This window comes from Pygocentrus nattereri, chromosome 14 (assembly GCF_015220715.1).
Source record: "Pygocentrus nattereri isolate fPygNat1 chromosome 14, fPygNat1.pri, whole genome shotgun sequence".
NCBI classification, from domain to species: Eukaryota; Metazoa; Chordata; class Actinopteri; order Characiformes; family Serrasalmidae; genus Pygocentrus; species Pygocentrus nattereri.
In genome coordinates, this window is record NC_051224.1 from 24,819,774 (window position 1) to 24,845,473 (window position 25,700).

The 25,700-nt window shown below is 39.3% G+C and overlaps 3 protein-coding genes across 3 annotated transcripts in view; 2 read left to right on the top strand and 1 right to left on the bottom strand.

The window, feature by feature from the left end:
• pdxdc1 (pyridoxal-dependent decarboxylase domain containing 1) overlaps window positions 1-6,018 on the bottom strand; it is a 48,720-nt gene extending 42,702 nt beyond the window's left edge. The window contains 4 exon segments of the mRNA XM_017715481.2: window positions 945-1,019; window positions 2,185-2,253; window positions 3,300-3,370; window positions 5,842-6,018. Coding sequence (XP_017570970.2) covers window positions 945-1,019; window positions 2,185-2,253; window positions 3,300-3,370 — 215 coding nt within the window. The 5' untranslated portion in view covers window positions 5,842-6,018.
• Window positions 6,019-7,008: 990 nt separating this feature from the next.
• mpv17l (MPV17 mitochondrial membrane protein like) lies at window positions 7,009-15,690 on the top strand. The gene is made up of 4 exons (XM_017715483.2): window positions 7,009-7,726; window positions 12,331-12,401; window positions 14,628-14,657; window positions 14,855-15,690. Exons 1-4 carry the CDS (start codon window positions 7,423-7,425, stop codon window positions 15,038-15,040), a joined length of 591 nt encoding a protein of 196 aa, XP_017570972.1. The 5' UTR covers window positions 7,009-7,422; the 3' UTR covers window positions 15,041-15,690.
• A 6,230-nt stretch (window positions 15,691-21,920) lies between these two features.
• si:dkeyp-72e1.6 (transmembrane protein 238-like) lies at window positions 21,921-24,155 on the top strand. Its single transcript, XM_017715484.2, has one exon. It carries the CDS (start codon window positions 22,016-22,018, stop codon window positions 22,469-22,471), a length of 456 nt encoding a protein of 151 aa, XP_017570973.1. The 5' UTR covers window positions 21,921-22,015; the 3' UTR covers window positions 22,472-24,155.
• Window positions 24,156-25,700: the final 1,545 nt, after the last annotated feature.

A 25,700-nucleotide genomic window follows, 5' to 3' on the forward strand; every position in this document is an offset into this window, starting at 1 on the left:
AAGTCAGAGACACTGACGGAGCTTTTAAATGCTGTTTACTGTGGCTGTCTGTCTGTAAATAAAGAGCTGAAGGGCTGTTGGGTTTGAACAGCTGGTACAGACATGTTTGTGTTTTAGAGAATAACTCAGAAGTAATGAAAAATTAGGTTAATTTATCTTTTTATTCAGGTGGTAACCAGTGGCGTTATTACAGTTTGAGAGAAGTAATTAGCATCTGTATTGTCAATATTACTTTTTTTTCTACTCCAACCTTGAGCACGGCACCTAACCCCAAATTGCTCCCAGGGTGCCGTGGATAGGGCTGCCCACTGCTCCGGGCAAGTGTGCTCACTGCCGCCTATTGTGTGTGTTCACTAGTGTGCACGTATGTGGGTGTTTCACTGCACAGATGGGTCTAATTTCACACCGTGCAAACACAGTGACAAATGGGTGTAAATTCTATTCTTCTTCTGTATACAATAATAGAATTGATCATTTTATATAAGTGATCCATTTTATCTTAAATGTACTTAAATGTCGCATTTTCCTGAAAGTTTCAGCTCACAAATTCTATTTTTTTGTTGAGTTTAACATACTGCAAACAAACAAAATATCAAATGTAAAAGGTGCCACGACTTTTGCACAGGCCAGATTTTATGTTTTATTTCTTTTTCCAGTGAGTTAAATTCAATAAATTAAGATAAATTCTGTATTAAAGTGTGCAGAACTGTGTCTATGTAGAAGAATTGCTCACTTATTTACACTCAGAAAATCAACAACACATAGACGTTGACCAGTGTGCCTTTTGTTGCACACAACTGTAACCCTTAGATAATGAAACTGCATATTAATGCAGTGCAATGAATGAACAGATGGATGGATGAGTTAAGGGATGAATGGTGAATGAATGAATGAATGAATGAATGAATGAATGAATGAATGAATGCATGAATGAATGAACCTACCGGGGAGCCTGTTTGTCCTCGTCATCGTGCATGAGGTTCTGAACTAGCTGGAGGATGGTCACCATGTTCTGACCACTGAACAGAAGAGAAAAACACACATTAATCAGACATATCTTAAAGGAACATTCCGGCTTAACCAGGAGTTGTTTACAGACTGAATCTAGTACAGTATCTATTCCAGAACAACAGTTCCTTCATAACCTCATCAGATAACTCCAGATAAGAAAACAGTGCACAAACATCCTAACTAGACTAAACCTCCTAAATACTGTCCTAACTTTAGGATGAACCCCAACAGGGTCCTAATTTCTGTTTAAGGTCCATTTCTATGGTTTATAGGCGGCCGTGTCAGGTAGCATAGTTCACTACCAGCATAATGACCTCCATTTATTTCTACTGTAAAACGCAGCTTTCACTGGGAGACGTTTTTCTTTTCTAATTCTGCATTTTAAAAATCTCAGACGCTGCAGACTCGAATTCCACCGTCCCTCTCATTACCTTCCTGTGTTAATGTTGATGATGAAATATTACAGCGATGGTGGTGAATAATAAGGAGACGTAGCTGAACGTGTGTCTATTTATTAGGAGGAGTAACGTTAGCTTGCTCGGCTTAAGCATTTGGGAAATGGAGACTGAAACTGAGGAGCACTGACGCTCTGATAAACAGCAGGGAGCACTCTAACAGTATTCACTACTTACAGCTTATAATTCTTTAGTTTTGTTTGATCTTTTTTAAATCAGTAACTGTAGCTGTCTGACTAACTGACTTGATCATTTTAATGATGTGTTTATGTTTCAGCTGGGTGTCCCTGCTGAATACAGTCCAGCTGAATACCCCAGCTTAATACGGTCCCTGATCTTGTCCACTGTTTACAGGCCTTAACTTCTGTTCGCGGCTGTTGCCATGGTAACGCTGAATGATGGTCATGGGCAGTGGAAAAAACTAATGAATTCTAATCTAAGGGTTTGCATTAAGGTCTAATGGCTAAAGATCAGATATCCGATTAGTTATCCGATCTAGAACCACATATGAAAGCGGCTCAGGTTGGATTATAAACATCAGAGTCACATTAGGGCAAAGCATTGATTTGAGCCACTTCAACCTGCATGAACACAGCCTTAGAGCCTACTGTGACAGCTCAAGAGGCATATCAATCATAACATTGCCAGTGGTCAGCTGTTGAAGCACAGTGAGGTGAAAATGTGAGTGAAACTGAGAGATTTTTAGATGTGGACTCACTCTCCTTGTAAAGGTCCTGGAATATCTCTCCAGCTCAGCCTCCGTCTCCCAGTGTCCTGCACCGTCTCTCTGCGGGACAAACACACGTTACACTCACTACATTACACACACCAACACTGAGACATCGCCCAATGTCTCCCAAACTGAACAGAAGGTAAAGGCATTGTAACATTAAAAAAACAATTTCTCTTTTTGAAAATAAGTATTTTAGAGTATGTAAATACTATGTATGTACTCTGTACAGTCCATAAAGTCCATTTCTGGAAACTAAGATGCAAATACAGCCTGTTTTGAATTGACTGCTGTTTTAATGTCATAAAACACGACTCGTTTACATATTTCTGCCTATTCAGCCAACAGCAGGTCAGCCCTGCCTGTTCACAATAAAATTTAAGGGATGTTTCAGCTTCGCTTTTCAAGTATGCAGAGCAGCCAATTACAGGAGAGCTCCTTAACACACATATACACATATATATATATATATATATATATATATATATACACATACATACATATATATATATATACATACATATACATATATGTATATATATATGTTAAGGAGCTCTCCTGTAATTGGCTGCTCTGCATACTTGAAAAACATACTTGAAAAACATACATACATATATATATATATATATATATATATATATATATATATATATATATATACACACCGATCAGGCATAACATTATGAGCACCTCCTTGTTTCTACGCTGTGTCCATTTTATCATCTCCATTTACTATATAGATGCACTTTGTAGTTCTACAGTTACAGACTGTAGTCCATCTGTTTCTCTGATACTTTGTTAGCCCCCTTTCAACCTGTTCTTCAGTGGTCAAGCACAGTTTAACAACTGAAACAGGCAATTAACACTTTAATAACACTCACTATATGTAAGACATAACATGCACATGGATATAAATGCAGATATATTTGCAGATATAAAAGTGCACATCATGTCCTTTTTAAGTTTAGTCACTTGTGAAAACCTTGTGTACCTGACCCACCTCCTCTAATGACATAGAGTGATCCATACATTCAAAAGTGCACCTATTGCTGAGATAAATGGGTCTAATGGTGCTAAAGATGTTTGCACTGTATATATCTTACATTTGTCCACTCTCCAGAATCTTCATGGCATCAGAGAGGTGACTCCCCATCTCAGCGAGCGTGGGGTCCATCTGTAATAACACATCTCATTAGCTAAGCTGGAATCAATTCTAAAAATATGACATCACATTTTCTTAGAACATTATTTTTTTAGAATCAAATAAACCCTGAGCCTTGTGAAGGCATCAACAACATGCGGCTCTTTTACTGTTGAGGCTCCACAGAGGAATCAGGTTTGTAGGTAAAAATGAAATAATCCTCCTTTACAGTAAAATAAAGCTCTGCTGATTGCTTTTTGGTGCTCTTTATAAAAGGGTTCTATTTAGAACCATCCACAGCACATTCTCCATCAATCTGAAGAACATTTTCGCCATGCAAAGAACCCCATTTAAGCATACTAATGGCTCTTTAAGTACTAAAATGGGGTCTTCTATTGTTATGATGTACCACTTGTAACAACAGAAGAACCCTTTTGGGTGCTCAATGTGACCCTTTTCAAAGAGGTGCTTAGATATAGAACCATCTCCATCAATCTGAAGAACTCTTTCATGATACAAAGAACAATTTATGTCATGTAATGTAATGATGTTCATGGTTATATATTTTTAAGTGTAGAGTCATGGTGACCCCTGGTTCCTATCACTACCACTGTAAAGACATCTGAACCATTTCACACCAAACTGCTCTGAATCTCTCCGTTTACATCTGAATGACTCACTTCAACCAGTGAATTGTGTAGAAAGAAATTTTAATTGTGGTGGAATTCCCCTTTAAAGCAGCCTGCAGCTGAAGCAGATGAGAAGAAGTGATCATTTACAATGAGGGAGCGGCTCCTTCGGCCCGGAGCACAAACACAAACACCACCCAACCGGATCCTCTCCACAGAGCCGGGGCAGCAGGAACCGTCTCTGACAGCGAGGCAGTGTGAGAGGAACCCGGCTGATCAAAGGCCACATCAGTTATTTCATTCATTTATCATAATCAGTTCAGTCGTCAGCCTGAGGCCCAAATACTGAAGTGGAGTTCTGTGATGATGTTTTAGAGCAGCATGGAATCTTCAGCACTACTGAACTGAGCTCCTGGTCTCCAGTGGTTCTGCTAGTAAGTCACAAGACACTCACGTACAAAAGGATGGTTCTTCAAGGGTTCTGTAGTAAAGGCAATGGCTAAATTTAGAGCCATGAGTTCTACACAGAACCATTTTCAGGCTACACAGAACCATTTTCACTACTACTAGTACTAGCACTCTTCAAAATGATGGTTCTTCAAGTGTTCTTTAGTAAAGACAACGGTTCAGTTTAGATCCATGAGTTCTATATAGAACCATTTGCATGCTTAAATGGTTCTTTGCATAGTGAAATGGTTCTATAGCACCAAAATAGTTTTGTAATATTGCTAGTGCTAGTGATTTTCAAAATAATGGTTCTTCAAGGGTTCTTTTGTAAAGACAATGGTTCTTTAAAGAATCATGAACACGAGTTCAACAAGAGTTCTTTGTATGGTGAAATGGTTCTTCAGATTGAGGTAGAATGCGTTGTATATGGTTCAATGTAGCATCAAAAAGGTTCTGCACTCTTCAAAATGATGGCTCTTCAAGTTCTTTAGTCAAGATAACCATTCTATTTAGATTCATGAGTTCTATACAGAACCGTTTGCATAGTGAAACTACATAGAATCATCTACATAGAATCATGAACACTCAAAAAATGGTTATTTGAATGGTGAAATGGTTCTTCAAACTGATGGGGAATGTGTTGTATATGGTTCTGTGTAGCATCAAAAATGGTTCTGCACTCTTATTCCATATAGAACCTTTGGACACCTTCTGTTGTCAGCTATAAGACATTGTAACAATGGCAGAACCTTTGCAAAAAATGTATACCCCAATCTGAAGAACAATTTCACCATGCAACGTACCATTTAAGTGGGAAATGGTTCTACATAGAACATATAGGTAGGTATACAGGTTCAATGTAGTTCTAAATAGAACCATTGCCTGCACCATATCTTTGAGAGTGTGTAACCAAAACACAGGGTGAAACTGGTGAAACTGTTCTTCGGGTTGATGGAGAATGTGTTGTATATGATTCTATATGGAACCTTTTTTCCCCAGAAAGGGTTCTGCTAATGTTGCAATGTCTTGTCGCTAACAACAGGAGGTGTCTGAAGGTTCTATATAGGAGTGCAGAACCATATACAACACATTCTCCCTCCATCTGAGGAACAGTTTCACCATGCAAAGAAACATTTAAGCAGAAAATGGTTCCATATAGAACTTCAGCTTCTATATATCACCATTCTCTTTATTAAAGAACCCTCAGAGAACCATATTTGAAGTGTGCAGCCATAGCACAGGGCGAGAAACCATAGATGTCACTCACAAGAGATAAATGAATCATTTGACCATGTAAAAGACACCGACTGTCTAAGCAACTGCACTGCTGTCTGATCACATGAGCCCCAACACTGTAAATCAGACTGAGGCCAATGTCAACGGCTCCCTCTCTCTCACTCTCTCTCTCCCAATGTCTCTCACTCATACCTTTTCAAAAGCAGCCCTTCCTCGGAATGTGGACACCTGAGGAGCACGAAATCTCCGCGACCCTTTCACGGAGCCTCGGATTAAATGTTTAAACGTTTAGAAAGAAAAATAAATATATGTACAATATCCCGATTCTCAGCTCTGCTTTTTGCTGTTTGTGCAGGTTTAGCTTCCTGGTGTGCTGGCAGCGCTGACGTAGCACGCGCAGGTCACGCCCCTACATTCCAGGCTCCATGGCAACCGCGACGATTTATTTTTTATTTTTGTTACTAGTATATTTATTAAAGCGAATCAGGTATTTTAAAAACATTTTAGGAGTGTTAAATCGCGTACTTCGCATTTAAAAAATAAATATAAAAATAATGATTCAAATGATTTTTTCCGTGCGGCAAATGAATATGAACATACAGCGCAAAACAATTTGACAAAGTCCTAAAAACGTAGTTCTGGGTATCATTAGACCATAAAAAACAGCTCAAATAAACAGTGAAAAATATTAATCGAGTTCGACAAGCGAGAGTGTTTCTCTATTAACCTTATCCAGGGTCGTGGCATCGGTTCCTAATTTTAGACCGGATTTTTGTTTATGATTGCTTATTGCAAATAGTCTACTACAGAACCAAAAAAGAAAAAAAAAAAACATCTCTTCTGAGTGAAATTATTAAATGAAAATTAAATCATTAACGCACTGCATTCAGTAACATGGATCATATACGTGTATGACTTTATATTCTGGTTATTATTTGTTATTACTATTTAATTTAATTCAATTTCATTTAATTTGGTCATATTATGCTATTCATTTTTATTTATTTTACTTCCTTGTTTAAGTGTGGAAATATGTTGCCTTTTTATTTTAAAAAGTTGAACAGAAATATGCATATTTAACTCTCAAGAGATGTAACTGAAAGTTTAAATTTACCCCTGTGCACGATAGTTTAAATAAAAGTTAAAAAGCAAACAAAAATAAATGTACTAAAAAAACGTTTATCGCCGCAAAATGAACTGCGCATGCGCAGACTCCAGACTGATCTAAACACAGATGGACTGAACCGGCACTGCGCTGCGCTGCGCTATAAGACCGTTCCGGTTTACTCACAGATCTGCCCAAAGCCGCCCTATAACACTTCTAACTCGGGCAAACGCGTCAGATTAACCGGGATTTATTGAGCTCCTGACGAAGCAACGGGGAAACTGCTGATGGAGGTCCGGCCGGAGGCTTTTTTTATTTAATTACCAAGCAGATAAATCATTTTCACCCCGCAGACTCTTTTAAAGGGACCGAGCTCGACTGAAAAGCCCACAAAAGAAATTAAGAAGTTATTTACTGGATTGGCTGTTCATAACTGCATTAGAGGTCCAGCAAGTGAATGAAGGTTTTTTTTTTCCATTCTACTGATTTTGGCATGGATTGATGGAACCTCATTAATGAATAAGTTAATTAATTAAGCAGATGGACTGGGAGGGGTTGTTCATTGTTGAGTTTGACCTGCTGTGAGCAGAGGTCAAAGCCACTACAGGCCACTGGGACCTCAGTAAGTGACTGGCAGTTTATGTTTGCTGACATAAACCAATTAAAAAATGAGAAAATCTCTTTTCCAAAAAGCGAAGGTGGTCCCGTGGATAACCAACGTGACCCTGTATGGTTGTCTGTTCGCCGGGGGGGACCTGGTGCACCAATATCTGGCCCATCCGGACCACATCGACTGGAGGCACACCAGGCACGTGGCCATCGTGGCCCTCAGCTTTCATGGAAACTTCAACTACTTCTGGCTGAGGGCCCTGGAGCGGCGGTTCCCCGGCAGGTCGCTGGGCATGGTTCTCCGCAAGCTGGTTCTGGACCAGAGCTTCGCATCACCACTGGCGACAAGTGTCTTCTACACAGGTGGCCTGGCTCTTGAGTTTGACACTGGTCCTTACACTAACACTGACCTCTTGACCTAGCTCAGTGTCTCTTTTGCGCTACTTAAGGGTTCCCCCACCTCCAGTTCTAGGTCAAGTATAAAAGTAGGCTAGTTATATACATACTCTTAAGAAAGAAGTTCTTGAGGTCTGTTTAGAACCATTTCATCCTTAAAGGGCTCTTTGAAATGGTTCTTCAGACTGATGGAGAAGGTGTTGCATATGGTTCTAGATAGACCCTTTTTGAGAAGCTTGTAACAATAGAATGCTCTTTTTAAAAAACTGGGTTTTTTAAAAAACGTTATGGTTGAGTTATTGATTTAAATGAAAACAGGTGTCAACTTGGAAGCTTGTAGCTACTAAACCAAACAGAAAAGCTATTTTTGATGTACTAATGTGTGAAACTTACTTTGGCAAAAAAATGTGCGTTACTATGTTATAAGTACACTCCTGAAAAGATGGTTCTACAAGGGCTCTTTAGTAAAGACAATGACTCTATATAGAACCATGAACACTGAGAACCATTTGAATGTGTAAATGGTTCTTTGCACGGTGAAAGTGTTCTTCCGAATGGATGGAGAATACGTTGTATATGGTTCTAGATAGAACCGTTTTGTGAACGGTTCTATATAACACCAAAAAGGGTACTTCTGTTCTGACAAGCTTGACATTGTAACAATAGCAGAACCCTTTTTAGTGCTATATAGAACCATACAACTGTTTTTATATTAAGCTTATTTCATTCAATAGCCTATAAAGTTGATCTTAACTTGATACAGTAGTTATATTTGTTTATTTAGAGTGATTGTTAATGCTCAGTAAGCATTGTAGGTAAGTAACATCATTACTTAAACCGGATAGTCACAGCGGCACCTTCTTGCACAATCTATTTATCCGTTCCACCTTAAATGGGGCAGCCTCATGCAACAGAATGTAACTGCTGCACCATTTAAGGTGGAACTGAAAATGTCCATTTTTCATCCATCAAGGTACAAACAGTGTAAATGCTCCCTCAAAGGTACAACAGTGGTTTTCCAGGTTAAAAGTTCACATTTGTACCTTTTCATAATCAAATGTTTTAAAACAGAACAGTAAAATAAAAGCCTGGAGGCGAGGCGAGGTGTGTGGAGTCAGTACAGCTTAGAACATATCATTTCAGTGGATTAGGGTTCAGTTATGTTCCCTGACTAAAGGTACTGAGATGGACCCTTGAGGGTTCCACCCTTGTGATGAGAGGGGAACTCTGTGATGGTTTAGTACCCTTATTATGTTAAAGTACCCTGAAAAGTACAGCAGTGGTTTTAAGGTCCGATTGTGAACCTTAAATATCTTTTTCCCAGAGGAAACATATCTGTATTTTTCCATATTCTTATATTTTAATGGACAATAAAATTGGAGTCAGTACAACTTAAAGCATACAGGGTGATTCAAAAAGATTCTTCTGATTACAAAATTATTCATTTCGCTTGTACATCACTACAGATCAATGCAGTAAACTGTAAATGGTTTAAATGAGCATAAAGTTTATAATGTAATTTTACAAGTTCTCAGTACGAACCTCCTCCAGCTGTACAGACAACATCAACGCCATAGCCAAACTCATCCCATACTGGATTGAGGTGTCGCTGCACTCACGGCTCTTTCAGTGCGATTTCGGAGATTATCTAGTGCTGCCGAACCAATGACGAACGCCCTGAGCCGTTGGAGGTTCACTGCCCTCGAAAATCACACTGTTTCACTCTTATTGGAGTGGAGAACGCAGAACGTTTTCTGCTCAGGGGTCTCATTTCCTCTCAGACTGAAGGAGCCATCTTCCACTGACAGTCAGGAACTCTATAACCCCCTCTTACAATTGGATTGTGATTGGTTCCTAGACGACTCACAGTGGTATGGAGCTTTGAAAGTGGATGAATCTTTTTGAATCACCCTGTATAACTGCATGAAATAGAGTACAGTAATCTTCTCTATCTAAAGGCACTGAAGATGGACACTATTAGAAACAGGATGCTAAAAGTCAGTGCTGGATCATTTCACCCCAGAAAGAGTTACTACACCCAAATACACCTGTTATTTGATATTGAAGTTGACCTCCTTTATGAGAGCTGCTGCTTACTATGAAAAAACTGTATATGCTTATGTAGGTTTGTGTGAATGTCATGTAGAATTATGAACACTGACCTACAGGGAAGCGCATTAAAAGGCCTGATAAAAGGCAGCATGGTGGCCAGTTTTGAGGAGGTTGGACGTTGCAGTGTTATTTGGCGCAAAATAAAAAAAATGCTTATAGTGCTGTTTTGTTGGTAAAATTGGAGCTATGAAGGACCTAAAGTGTCATTTCCTGACCACTCAGATTAGCATGTCCCTTGGGCGGTGATCTCGTGGAGTGACTCGCACTTGTTTTGAGTCAACATGTTGTCTGTTTTGTTCTAAGTTCAGGGAAACATGCTTAAACGACTGACTGGTTACTGACTGCACGATGCAGGAGCAGCAGACTGAGGTCAGGCTGAGAAACGCTGCAGGGTTCCTTTAAGAAGAGCTGGTGAAACTGGTTGTTGTGGTACAACCGATCCTGCCCCACCCCAACCCCCCCCTTATTAGCCAACAAGCAGGTCCTTCTGGAGCTGAATCAGGTGTCGGAGCAGGTTACAGACTCACACATTAAGACGGCCAAGGTGACGGTCTGCGATGAGACGCTGGTGTTTATAGTGTCGCTTTCATTATAAAACTGGGGTAGATTCACAGGAGACGTTCGGTTTTCCATGATATGAGATCTTAATGTACGTTAATGTAATATGACTTTATTAGTGATTCTTGATCTATTCACTATGAAATGCTCGAACAGTGTAAAGCTCTTATCTTTAAAGGGTCTAGAACCTACATTTTACTGCATTTTGTTCCTCAACAGCATCTTTGTGATATCAAATTCATTTCTACACGACCAATTTCCAAGCTCTGGACACTCTATGGTTCTATATAGAACCATGAATACTCAAAGAACACTTTGCATCATGAAAGGGTTCTTCTGACAGATAAAGAAGAATGTGCTGTAGGTGGTAGAACCTTTTTAAAGCTGGTTCTGTATAGCATTAAAAAGGGTTCTTCTCTTCTTACAATGTCAAGCTTGTTACAATAGCAGAACCCTTTGGGGTGCTATATAGAACTCTTTTCAAAAAGGTTCTATGTATGAACCATAGACAACACATTCTCCATCACTCTAAAGAAGCAGTATATATATATATATATAAAACCATTTTCTTTACTGAGGAGCATTTGAAGAACCACATTTTTAAGAGTGTATCACTTAGAATTAAACAGGCTGTTTTGTTGTTGATGTTATTCTTAAAATGATGGTTCTTGAAGGGTTCTTTAGAAACGTCAGTGGTTCTATATAGAACCATGGAGCATCAAAGAACCACTTGCATGCTTAAATGGTGAAATGGTTCTTCAGATTGATGGAGAATGTGTTGTATATGGTTCTTCTGTTGTTAAATACTTTATATTGTAAACAACAGCAGAACCCTCGTTGGTGCTATATTGAAGCCTTTTCAAAAAGGTTCTATGTGCAACACCGGAACCATGTGAAACCCATTCTCCATCAATCTGAAGAACCTTTTCATCATACAAAGAACAATTTAAACCATCCAAATGGTTTTTGACTGTTCATGGTTCTATACAGAACAATTGTCTTTAGTAAAGAACCCTCGAAGAACCAACTTTAAGACTGATGTATGTAAATGAGCTCTATTCTGATTGGCTGCCTCATTCAAAAAGCAGTCAAGGCTGAATCACTTCTTATAACTTCAGTGTGAGTGGGAGGGGCTAATTTGCCATAGGCCAAATGTAAGGTCTTGTGTAATTTTTCATTTTGTGACATCACAAAAACAATGCATTTAATACAGGCTGGTTTCCATATGTAGGTTGTATGGACTGGAGAGTAAACAGTACTTTTGGAAACAATTAAAGTGAGAAAACTCGGATTTCCATGATATGGGCCCTTTAATGTACATTAATCTAATTTTACAAGTAATCATTGATCTGTTCACCATGAAATACTTAAACAATGTAATGAACAGCTGGTGTTTTCAAATGCAGGGACTTTTGCACAGGCCACAATTTATGTTTTCATAATCAACAGTAAGTTAAATTCAGTAAATAAACAGTAACTGCAATAAAACATGCAGAAATGTGTCTCCGTAGAGGACACGTTAACTTATCAGCAAAGCACGTCATTTGACCACGGGTGCCCAAACTTTTGCACATGATTATATATGTATGAATATCATGTGATGATGATGATGATGATGCAGATGTGAAAAATGTTTGTTAATATACCTGTTTTTATTAGCTTATATTAATATGGAAGTAACTGATACAGACATTACAGACTAGTGAAACTTTAAAGGGGAATTCCACCAACTTTTTCAGAATTTCTGAATAATAAAAGTCATTCGGAGTGGTTTGGTGGTTGATTGTAGAGACTCAGATCTCTTTACAGTGGCAGTGGTAGGAACCAGGGGTTTGCATCTTAACCGTTTAATTATACAAAGATTTGGTGGAATTTCCCTTTAAGATGTTCTTTTTCCACAGGAGTGAGTTTTCTGGAGGGAAAGGAGGACATCTTTGAAGACTGGAGGGCGAAGTTCTTTAACACCTATAAGGTAGGACGTATAGACGAATGTACTAGGTGAAGATGTCGTTTGGTGGCTGTACAGCGATTAACCTACTTTACGTTAACGTGGCGGCGCAGCTCACTGCCAGTGTAATTCAGTTAACTCAGCTCAGGCCCTGCTGGGTGACCGTCTAAATCAACTAAATCAATCCACAAGCAATATGATGTTTATTATAAAGAGTTTATTACAGAATACACTGTAAACAACAACAATCCAGTGTATTAGGCCTGGGACGATATCTAAAAATAATTAGCACATTTTCTACTTTGCAGTTATTGGTCATATCACCCACCCAACAACCATCCCCACCCACCCAACAACCATCCCCACCTACTCAAACAATACACGTGGTCTACTGCAGCTTAGCCTCTTATTCTCCAGCGTATGTTTTGTTTTGTTTTTTTTATCTGAATTGATGTGCCTAATTTGTAAGGCAAATTATTCAGTAACTGCATGAAATAAATGTAAATTTTTATTTTATTTATTTAAAAGCCCCTCAAATTAACAGAACATGTGTTTTCTGATCACACATATTGCTCTATGCTTACAATTTACTGCCGAAAGCCAAAAATCAAAAACGCTCTTTGTATCATTTAATAAAAGTCATTTTTAGAGAGCAGATCACTGAAGAGACGCCATCTGTTTGTCATTTATAGCCCAGAAAAATTGTGAGTTCAGCTTCTTTTATTATAAGGGTTTAAAAATGACATCACCATCTATTTGACTGGAAAGAAGACTTACAGACTTAAGAAGTTACAGACTCATACGACGCCCAGCAGAATGTAGAATATGATGAAGTGCATTTTGGAACCACCGGTGGTTTCAAGGAGTTGATAAGGTTTCTAGTCAATTTTCAGTTTATATACCTTTTAATCTGTTTTAATTGAACTTTTTCATAAAAATTACATTAAAAAAACGGAATAATTAAATACTGAGACGACTTCACCTGTTGTTTTTGTAGCATTTACTGGAAACATGGGCGTTAATGAACTCCTTCTGGTGTGGGTTCAAGCTAACTTTCGTGCTAATAACACTCCCTGCTGGAGAAACTTCAGACTGCAAGTGATTTATGAAGCCACGCCCACATGCTTTACATATTTAAAAAACAAGTTATTTTTTCTGTTCATATCTCAAAATAAACAAAATGAAAGGACGTGCAGTTGTTGACTTTAAAATGATGTCAGACTCAGGAGAACATCCTTCACATGTCTTTATTAACGAAGGCAGAGAGGAAGATGTCTTATTCTGAGTGTCATGATTGGCTCCTCCCACTCCATGTGCTTTTTGTTTTCGATTTTTCATGTAGTTGTTTTGATCCAGCCCCCTTGTTTAGTGACTCCACCCCTGATGGTCACCACCTGTTTTCTGTCTGTCCCACATTATCCCTGTGTTTTATAAGCCCCGTGTTTGCCCTTTGTTTGGGTTGGTCTTCGTGTTGGATGTATTGGTGTTTGTACTGTTGTCTGAACAGTGGTTGGGATAGTGTAGTGTAGTGGTTAACACCTCTGCCTTGTAGACTGGGGTTCAATCCCCACCTGGGCAAACACACTACACTACACCAATAAGAGTCCTTGGGCAAGACTCCTAACACCACCATGGCATCCCTGTGTAAAAATGATCAAATTGTAAGTCGCTCTGGATAAGAGCGTCAGCCAAATGCCATAAATGTAAATGTAATGAACTGTTATCTCCTGTGTTGGATGTTCTGTTGGATTCTGGTTTGTCTGTCATGTCTGCCCCCCCCCCAACCCGGTATATCCGTTTTGGCTATGTGAACCTGGACTGTTTAGACTATGACCCTGGATTTGCCCTTAATAAATCTCACTTATCTCAGCACGTGCGTCCGCCTTCTTGCTCCCCGTTACACTGAGACACAAAAGCTGGACAACCAGTTTCGGCTCCGCCATGTTGAACAATATAAACTTTCACTGTGACGTGACGCACATCCAGAACAGACTTAAACTTTCCGATGGGGAATGTAATCAGATACAGGTGTTTACACCTGAACATTTACAGGATAACCCACCTCGATCAGTTGTGGAGAAACTGTATTCTGAATGACCTCAATCGGACTAAACTATTCCAATTAAGGTGTTTACATTGACGTATTCAGATTAAGCTGTTAGTCAGATTATTAGGCTGCATGTAAACGGGGCTATTGTGATTTTATCCTGTCCATAATACACAGTTTGATTGTGTGTTTCTGAATTTCAGACCGGCCTTATGTACTGGCCCTTCATGCAGGTACGTTTTTACATTACTCATTCTGTAGATACATACACAGTGTAAGCCACTAGTTAAGGGAAAACCCTCATGCTCTTCTGTTTTGTCAATACTGAACCGTTCATGCTTTTTCATTCATCACGTTCAATATTTTTAGGTCTAGGCACACACGCTCCTAACACGCCACTGTTTCCGTCCTTTCTCCACTCTCTCCTCAGTTTCTGAACTTCGTGCTGATGCCGCTGTACCTGCGCACAGCATTTATGGGCTGTTCCGCGTTCCTCTGGGCCACGTTCCTCTGCTTCTCGCGGCAGAACGGCGACGGCACAGCGGCCGTGGCTCTGGCCTGGATTATGGCCCCCAAAAAGAGGCTCCTGACCCGCAAGACCAACGAGGAGAAATAACAGCACACACCACCAGCAGCGCCCGTGCCTTCACTGCATCAGCTCTCGGGCCAAACCTCAGTGACCGCCACCCCCCCAGCCAGTCCAGTCTATTAATCCTCTTCCAGTTCCTCAAACACCTGAGCCAGGTGAGCAGCTCCCTGCAGGCCTCCATTACCTGGAACTCATGGAACATAACACATGTTCCTCTAAAAAATCTGCACTAGAGAACCTGAGAGTGACTGACGCTTTAAAGGGCCCATACATTCTACACTCTTCTTACATTTTATTTAATTTTTTAACCCTGATGTCTATGTTTTTATGCACAGTCATAATTCATGATCATGACCATTTTCCCGCCTCTCTTTATACCTTATGATTAAACAGATTGTTTTGGTTACTGTGCCTTTTACAATATATGTAAATGAGCTCGGTTATGATTGGCTGAGGCTCATTCAAATAGCAGTTTCCGCTAAAACACTCCTAATAGCTTCAGTGCAAAATAAATAGCATATTGTCAAGTGAAACGATCTTAAATCTAATCAATATATTTAATATTTTCCATTATGTGATGGTTGTTTACTGATTATAAGATTATCCAGCTTATTTCTAGACATTGTTTACTTGTTTTAGGTTAAGAAAATAAAAAGTAAATGTGGTAAAATTATCTCACTACACTGGCAGATAGGTTTGCTGGTTTCAAGCTCATTTCTTACAACAAACAAAATTATCTGACAACTTAATGAGATAAATGTATTTAATAAAATCACTTAAAACAGGTAGAAAATGTCTAAAAATAAGTTTAAAAGTCGTTAAGTTTACAACAATCTAAACGGAAAAATGTTAGATTTAATGACCACATTTAAGATCATTTTACTTGAGAAGATCCCATTTTTTGCAGTGTTGAGTGTGAATGGGTGGAGCTGAGCTGTTACAGGCTGAATAGGCAGACATATGTAAATGCATTGGTTTTTGTGACATCAAAGAAACAAGCAGTGTAAAACCCTCTGCTTTTTCAGATTAGTTTCCATATATGGACTGTAAGGGGCTGGAGAGTGGTTTAAAACTTTAATCAGACCCTTTAACTCCAGAAATCTGGTTTTCTATGATATGTGCCCTTTAAAACACACTTATTTAAAGCTATAGTTTGGCCAAAAATCAAAGTGGCTCTGGTTAAGTATACACTCTGCTAGGGGTGGGCAATATGACAATCGTTATTGTGCTAAATTATGTCAAAATACGCTTTTCTGAGCATATCATGGATATTGTCAGTTCTTTAAAAGAACTACAAATCATTATAAAGCGAGCATAAAAAGGCCAGTTTAACTGGATTTACTGCAGTTTAGTTTGTAAAACAGTGAATTAATATAACTATAGCTGTGGGTCTTTTATTATTATTAAGTTTTATATATGTGACACTACACATTATATTGTATTAACTTCTAAAATCTCAGAAATACTAAATATTTTGATGAATATAATTTATCATGAAAATATCTTGAAGTGATTTTTCTTTTCCCTATATTGCCCATCCCTACACTCTGCTATACAAATATTGTTTTGTTGTCGTTTAGGTTCTGATTTTTCTCTTTTCCCATGACTGTAAACTCATCTAAAAACACACATTTACCACATTTTACCCCTAAATGTAGCCAATCAGACAAGTTTGGTGTCTGATGTTTGCTTCTTTAGCTTTACCACTGGAGATACGAGGCTAATGTAATATTGGAAGTCTGTACTTCACCAGTTGACTGTGTGCGAACTGCACGCCTAAATTACACACTTGCCTCAAACTTAGCGGAGTTTTTAAAGGCGAATTACACCCATTCACACCCACAGTTAAATGGTCAAAATGTAAACACAGTCGTTCAGAGTGGTTTGGAATGAAACGCTCTGTTGTAGAGAAATTTAAGAGTCCGAATTTTTCACAATGGTGCTGATAGGAACCAGACATCCACCTCTAAAAGCCTCCCTCACAGAAAGTTCCTATATGAAATGGTTATGAATTCACTGCCTGATGACTGAGACACTGTTTTATGACAGTTTTGAGAAGATTCCGGCCTTAAACTCCATTCATGGTGGAGGGATACATAACACGCAAAGTGCTGTGCGGCAAAATAGTCCCCTTAGAAAACTGATTATTTCAGATTTTCCATCATCAACATTCCATATAAACTCAGAAGACTTGCGTAGGTTCACTGGTGGTTCTGGATAGTAAATACAGTGTCAATGTTTGTGTTGTCTTCATGATGACCCCCAGTTCTTATCACCACCACTGTAAAGACATCTGAACCATTTCACACCAAACCCACTCTGAATCTCTTTGTTTACATCTCACACACTCAATTATGCAGAAAAATTTAAATGTTGGTGGAATTCCCCTTTAATGCATGCCACATGTATTATTATCTCAACTACTGAATTATTCAGAATTTTATTTTAAAATTTCTTTTAAAAGTCTATGAATATATAAACATGGGCTTAAGCACAAAATACAGTGTCAAGAACAACAAAGTCCAGTGAGATTAGTTATCAGGTGGGCTATGTTTGGGGTAAGGGGGAAATTGGGAAAATTAGATTTTTCACATAACCACCGCTTTAATGTTGTTACACTATCTGCATCTACCAAGACTTATTTGCCTTTTATTTTTCTGTGAAAATTTTATTATTTTAACCTGTTTGTGTTTTAGTGTTAACCGTCCTGTTAAAGACCTTGGCAAAGCAGTTTGTAATATCACTGCTGCCTGAACAAAAACTGGAACCAGATGGTTTTCCAAGTCATTGTGGGTCATTTATTTTAGCTCATTCATCATGTAATTTACACACAACGTAAAGGACAACAGGATTTTTCACATCATGTCAAAAACTCAAATACAACAAAAGTGGAGAAACAAGGTTCTGACATCAGCGATATTCTTCTTCTTCTTATTATTATTATTATTATTATTAGTGAATATATGGACTAGCTGAGGGTCTCTGAGGACCTGACTGAGAACAGCTGATTTTTTTTAACCACTCTCTGTCCTGCAGTGGTCAGTGCTGTTTCAATGCTCCACACAAACTCTTCTGTGTTCCTGTGTTTTGTTAGCTGTATTGCTGTGTGGTGAGTGTTTTATGGTGTATCTATTTATTTATTTATCCTAAAAGAGATTTTAGGGATGAAAAGCCATTCCTCCACTGAAAATACCTTTATTACATTAGACTGCCATTAAACCTCAATACCTTATACACGTGTGTGTAAATATCTACACTTTATTGCCAAAAGTATTTGCTCATCTGCCTTCACACGCATATGAAATTGAGTGACATCCCATTCTTAGTCCACAGGGTTTAATAAGATGTCGGCCCGCCCTTTGCAGCTATAACAGCTTCAACTCTTCTGGGAAGGCTTTCCACAAGGTTTAAGAGTGTGTTTATGGGAACTTTTTGGCCGTCCCCAAACAAGACAAGTACTGTTCTCCTGGCAGCCACCAAACCCAGACTCATCTATCAGATTGCCAGATGGATCCACTGTTCTAGAGTCCAGTGGCTGCGCTTTACACCACTGCATTCGATGCTTTGCATTGCGCTTGGTGATGTAAGGCTTGGATGCAGCTGCTCGGCCATGGAAACCCATTCCATGAACCTCTCTGCGCTGTTCTTGAGCTGATCTGAAGGCCACATGAAGTTTGGAGGTCTGTAGTGATTGACTCTGCAGAAAGTTGGTGACCTCTGCACACCATGTGCCTCAGCATCCGCTGACCCCACTCTGTCATTTTACGTGGCCGACCACTTCGTGTTGCAGTCGCTCCCAATCGCTTCCACTTTGTTATAATACCACTGACAGTTGACTGTACAATATTTAGTAGTGAGGAAATTTCAGGACTGGATTTGTTGCACAGGTGGTGTCCTATCACGGTACCACACTGGAATTCACTGAGCTCCTGAGAGCGACCTATTCTTTCACTAATGTTTGTAGAAGCAGTCTGCAGGCCTAGGTGCTTGGTTTTATACACCTGTGGCCACGGAAGTAACTGGAACACCTGAATTCAATGATTTGGATGGGTGAGTGAAAACTTTCGGAAATATAGTGTATGTACGTAAAGTCAATTATATAGCATACTACTGTACTATAATTTAAGCAAAACTGTATCTATATCTCTCTACACTCTTAAAGATGGTTTTTCAAGGGTTCTTTAGCAAAGAAAATGGTTCTATATAGAATCATGAACTATCAAAGAACTCTTTGCATAACTGAGTTCTTTGCATCATAAAGGCATTCTTTAGACTGTTGGAGAATGTGCTGTAGGTGGTTCTATATAGAATCTTTTTGAAAAGGGTTCTATACAGCACCAAAAAGGGTTCTGTTAATGTTGCTATGTCAAGCTTAGTCAACTATGTCAAGTTAAAAATCCTTTTTGGTGCTATACAGAACCATATACAACACATTCTTCATCTGAAGAACCATTTCACCATGCAAATCTTGAGTTCTATGTAATCCATGGTTCTATGTAGAACTATCATCAGCTAAAGAACGCTTGAAGAACCATCTTTTTTGTTTTCCTCTGAAGTGTTGATGTTGTGAGATGCTGGAATGGAATTTATTTACACTGAATACAGCACAGCATGTTTCTTCTTCAAAGAGGAGCTCCACCAATTTTTCAGAATTTCTCTATAATTAAATGTTTGAGATGTAAACAAAGCCATTCAGGGTGGTGTGAAACGCTCTATTCTAGAGTAGCAGAACAGAGTCAGAATAGTTCACAATGGTTGCGATAGGAACCAGACGTCCATCTCTAAAAGCTCCCTCACAGAAAGTTATAAGATGGCATATAAAATGTCTATATTTTTGTTGTAGTCATGGCGACCCCTGGTTCCTATGACCACCACTGTAAAGACATCTCAACCATTTCACGCCAAACCTCTCTTAATCACTCTGTTTATACCTCACACACACTGAGTTACGCAGAAATTTAGAAATATTGGTGGAATTTCCGTTTAAGCTTGTAAACACTGTTAAGATCCTGTACGATTAAGCCAAAGGAGACAGCCGAGACAGTTTCTTCAGATACAGCAAGGGAGAAATCTTCAGATAAACCTTGTTGCTCTTCTAATTAGGTTAATTATAGTGAGGATTATATTATAAGGTGAAAGAAAACTGCCTTTCATTTGGGTTACATGGTTAACTGTGTTTGATGTGGTCATAATGAGACGAAGTGAATAAAACTGCATATGAATTGTGTTTGGAGATTTGTTTGTATGATTCCTGTATTGTTGAAATACTGAAAGCCTCTGCATTTTATATGAGTGGTGAATCGACTGTGTGATCCTGCTGTGTGAATAAAGAGATTTATATATCATATTAAAACTGTCTGAGTAATGTCTTGTATCCATTTTAACAAGTGAATGTAGTGTGACGAGATGCTGAAATGCCACAGAACATATTCTGATTGGCCTAAAGTCCTGAAACTCTGTGTGGTTACATCTTGCATGCACATCATTTACATACTTATACATGGATTTAACATACAATCAGTAGTGCCATGTGACCAAGAGACTGAATTTAATAATAAATGATGATAAATATGTGATGAAAAGCCAATTCAGTGTAAAAAAAAATCTGATAAGATCAGACAAGATATTTATGAACCAAAGGAAAGTCAGCTTTTCACATATGGACATTAATGAACTAACATACTGCATATTTCATATGCTAGAATGGCCAGTAGGTGGAGTAATTTACCTGTGTGTATGGTTACCGTTCATCAGGTGAACCCAAACAAACAAGAGCTGAAACTATTTAGTACATCAGTATCTATGAACACAGGAACTGAAGTTTGGATCCAGACAATTACTTGTTCTAGAGAAGCGTACCAAGTCAGAAGTGTTCACAGTGGTGGTGATGGGAACCAGACGTCCACCTCTAAAAGCTCCTCACAGAAAGTTCCTACATGAAATGGTTATGAATTCACTGTGTGATGACTGAGAGGCTGTTTTATGAAAGTTTTGAGATGATCAACATTCCATTTAAACTCAGAAGACATGTGTGGGTTCACTGGTGGTTTCCGATAGTAAATGGAATGGCTATATTTAGGTTCTAGATACGATGCCCCCAGTTCCTATCACCACCACTGTAAAGAAATTAGAGTCAGCACGTTTCTGTTGACTGGAGCATTTCACACCGAACCTCTCTGACTTTGTTTACATCTTAAACGTTTCATTATGCAGAATTTTTAAAATATTGGTGGATTTTCCCTTTGATTGAATAAAAGGAGCTATATAGCTATCACCCACAGGTCTCAGAACGGCAATTTATATGCTCTGATTGGTCAACTGAACCCCGGTGAGATGCATCTGAGCTGACCCCGGGGACATTCCACCCATGTTTCAAAATTTGCATAATTTGGTGTGAGATGTAAACAGAGTGATTCAGAGTGGTTTGGTTAGTTTCCTTTACAGTGGTGGTGATAAGAACCAGGGGTCCAAAACCACCAGTGAACCTACACATGTCCTCTGAGTTTATATGGAATATTGATTAAGGTAATATAGTGTAAAATCTGGAATAATACGTTTTCTGTGGGGACTATTTTGCCTCACGACACTCTGCATATGATGTATCCCTCCACGATGAACTGATTTTAAGGCCAGAATCTTTGCAAAACAGTAACAAAACAACAGTGCCGTGAATTCATAAGCATATTATGTAGTAACTTTCTGTGAGGGAGCTTTTAGAGGTAGTTATCACCACCACTGTGAACAGTTCTGACTCCAAACCTCAGTGCTTTCACACCAAAGCACTCCGGACGACTCTGTTTACATCTTAACCATTTAATTATAGAGAGATTTTGAAAAATGGATGGAGTTCCCCTTTTGTTTCTCACTTCCTGCCCACCGTTGCCACTCCCTCTGCTCACCTGCGCCTTACCTGCCCACATACACACGTTCACAGGGTGTTAGCTGGAGGCTAATGCCAGCTTGAAGACCCCCAAAAAACTGCTAAAAAGCTACTTGTGCAGCATGGAGGAGGTGATTGGAGGTCTCGGCCGGTGCTCCTGGGCCTTCTGGCTGGCCGTGGTGTTTGACACTCTGGGCTTAGTCGTGCTGCTGCTGGGCGTTTTCGCTGACCTGTTCTTCTACGACTTTCTCATCTACGCGGGAGCCATCGTGATCTTCCTCAGCCTCATCTGGTGGGTCTTCTGGTACACGGGTAACATCGAGGTGCCTCCCGAGCAGCTGGAGGACGACGTGGGCCTGCTGAAGAAGGACAAAGGCCTGGGCGGAGTGCTGAGGAGGTTCTCCAGTCGGCTGTCCAGCGGGATCAGAGCTTCTCTGAGGAGAAACACCCCCAACGGCCAAACCCCAACCAGAGCTGCCAAACGAGGCCCCGTCACTCTGGCGATGAACCCAGAAGACCTGAACACTGTTTGTGACTCTGTGTCTGCTGTGGAAAGTTCCCACACCTCAGCTATATGATCCACATTCATCCTTTCACTGGTACTGTAGATATGATAGAGGATGGATGCCTTTGCTTTTAGGCTATGGCTAGAAAATATGCTAAATATCAGCATAATAATAGCATTAATAGTGATTCTTGACTCATTATGAGGTCCACTTTGTCACCTGTTGTTCACGTAGCTGAATCTAGCTTGTTATCGGAATTTTCCGTTCCACCTTAAATGGTGCAGCAGTTGCATTCTGGTGCCTGAGGCTGGACCATTTAAGGCAGAATGGCAAATCCGACTGAGCAGCTAGCTTATATCTACACTATTTAACAAGATGGTTCTTTAAGGGCTCTTTAATAAAGGCAGTTCTATTTAGAACCATTACTCTATTTAGAGTCTCAGGCGCCAGAGTGCAGCTGCTGCGCCATTTAAGGTGGAACGGAATATTCAAATAATGAGCTAGCTTGAGCAACGCTAGCTTTTATACACATTTTAAAAAGATGGTTCTTCAAGAGCTCTTTAGTAACGGGAATAGTTCTATTTGGGAATGGTTCCATTTAGAACCATGAATTCTAAATATGACCATCTCCAGCTCACATGGGTGTTCAGATTGATGGAGATTGTGTTCTGTATGATTCTTTTTAGAACCTTTTTGGGGTTCAATGTCAAGTTTGAGACACCAGAAGATCTATTTTGGTGCCTTTTCCAAAAATGTTCTATATAGAACCATATACAACACATTCTCTATCAATCTGAGCAATCATTGTTCTATATAGAACAAATAGTTCTAAATAGGTTCCAAATAGAGCCCCCCGCTTTACTAAAGAACCCTTTTTTAAGAGTGTAGGCCTGATATTTCAGTGTATATTGATGAGCTGTGCTTTGTTGGCCTTTTGCCTTAAAACAATGAGAATTTCATTAGTCAAGGTTGAGGAGCTTACAGTCTTCAGAGAAAGGAGAACAAGGATTAGTTGCACTACTTATCATTCTGTTAACCATTAACTCCATTATAGCACAGCCATGCCCTATGAAAACACCCACACAAACCTGATGGAAAAATGAGGTGTAACAGCTTTTAAGTGTTGTTGCTCTTGAGTTCATATAGTACAAAATAGTAAATAATCTAAGACTAAATTAGACAGAACCTCAGTTATTTTATACTCATGAAAATGTGCAGCAACACATGTTTAGCTTTGTAATTTACTGGCTAAAGTAAAGAAAGCTGGTATAGATCAGTGTTTTACAGTGTACATGTTCAGGACTGAATTGAACCTTTTTTTTTTTTTATGCTTTATGATCTTTATGCTCATTTGTTTACATTCTGTTGACATTGTTGATCTAATTATTATCTCTGGTTTAATTAATTTAGTATTATTCAGGGTTGAGAAGATTACAGTTTTCAAAAATATGCCCATAAACAGATTATTGATGACCTGGTCAATAATATAATGGATTACAACATCGCTGTCGCAGTAGTTCATCCTGATTCATGTCCAACTATATTTTAATTGTAGTAAATGCTATTTAATTTTTTTTACATTTTTCCCCAAATGTAAATGTACATTTATTTGCAGTTGTTGTGACTTTAACAGTCATTTTTGTTATAGCTGTATGTTTTTTCGCTTTACTCATAAACAAGGCACATAATGTCAATTGTCAACGCTGACTATGGAGGCCTTATAGAATAATGAATAAACAGAAGCGTATTTTTCTAAGTCGGATGTTTCGGACTGATTTGTAGGCTAGTTTCCGGTTGCGAAACTTCTGTGTAAAATGATGTGAACAACCTTTGATCAGTAAGAAGTATTTTGAAGGGACTTCCTCTTATCTTGTGTTTGCTCATATATAAATTTAGAAACGGCTGCTGATGTGCGGAGAGGGTGCGGTGGCGCTGGCTGTTTCAGAGAGCTTTTTTTCTTCCTCCCTGTATATTTTTAACCAGAGTTTAGGCTACTGTTGGGCTGTGTGCTAAGATTGGTGATTAATCTGTAATTCAGATCTTCACAGCTACAATGATGCACGAATAAACTGAAGATCAAGATTAACTGAAGAGGTGGAGTGGGTGTAATGATAAAAATAATGATGATCATAAATGATAACATTGTTCACTTTCTTGATAAATGTCAGCAGCTTGCCATCTCAAGGCTCCTGACAATTATAAGCAGAGCAAGTAATGAAATAAAATTGTAAATCAACATTTAAAGGTAATGTTTAAAGCAGAATTCCACCAAATAATTTGTGTGTGAGGTGTAAACAGTGATTGAGTGGTTTGGTGTGAAATGGTTCAGATTTCTTTACAGTGGTGGTGATAGGAACCAGGGAGCTTCATATCTAGAACCCAAAATAGCCTCTTTTTTTCCTATTTAAAACCACCAGTGAACTTACTTGTGTCTTCTGAGTTTATATGGAATATTGATGGAAAGTAGCAGCAGGTGGAGTCTGCTCTGGCCTTTCTTATACAGGGTGTGTGTGTTGTGTGACCAGTCCAGTTTGTTGTTTAGATGAACACCCAGGTACTTGTAGGTCTTGACAATCTCAATGTCCCTTCCCTGGATATTCACTGAGGTGGGTGAGGAGAACTTAGTCCTGCGGAAATCCACCACCAGCTCTTTGGTTTTAGCCAAATTTAGAGAATTTAGAGAATTTCTGGAGGTGACAGGTTGAGGTGTGGTGGGTGAAGTCCGCAGTGTAGAGGGTGAAGAGGAATGGGGCCAGGACTCTTCCCTGTGGGGCCCCTGTCCTGCAGAGTAGGGTTTCTGATACACAGTCTTTAAGTCGCACATACTGCGGTCTGTTTGTGAGGTTGTCCATATGATGAGATGGTGATCCATCCCTGCTCTCTCCATCTTGCTCCCTAGTAGAGTGGGCTTGATGGTGTTGAAAGCACTTGGTAGATCAAAGAACATGATTCTAACAGTGCTTCCCGGCTTTTCAAGTGAGCAAGGAACCTTAGGAGTAGGTAAGTTATTGCATCCTCCACTCCAATGCCTGGCTGGTAGGCAAATTGCAGAGGATCCATAGCTGGTCCCATCAGTGAACAAAGATGAGCAAGAACAAGTCTTTTCAGAGCCTTCATCAGATGTGAGGTCAGTACCACTGGTCTGTAGCCATTCAGATCACTGGGGTGAGCAGTTTTTGGGATAGGTACTACACACGATGTCTTCCAGAGTACTGGCACTCTCTCCTGTTTCAGGCTTAGGTTGAAAATGTCCTTGACAATCCCACACAGTTGGTGTGCGCAGTGCCTCAGGATTCCAGGA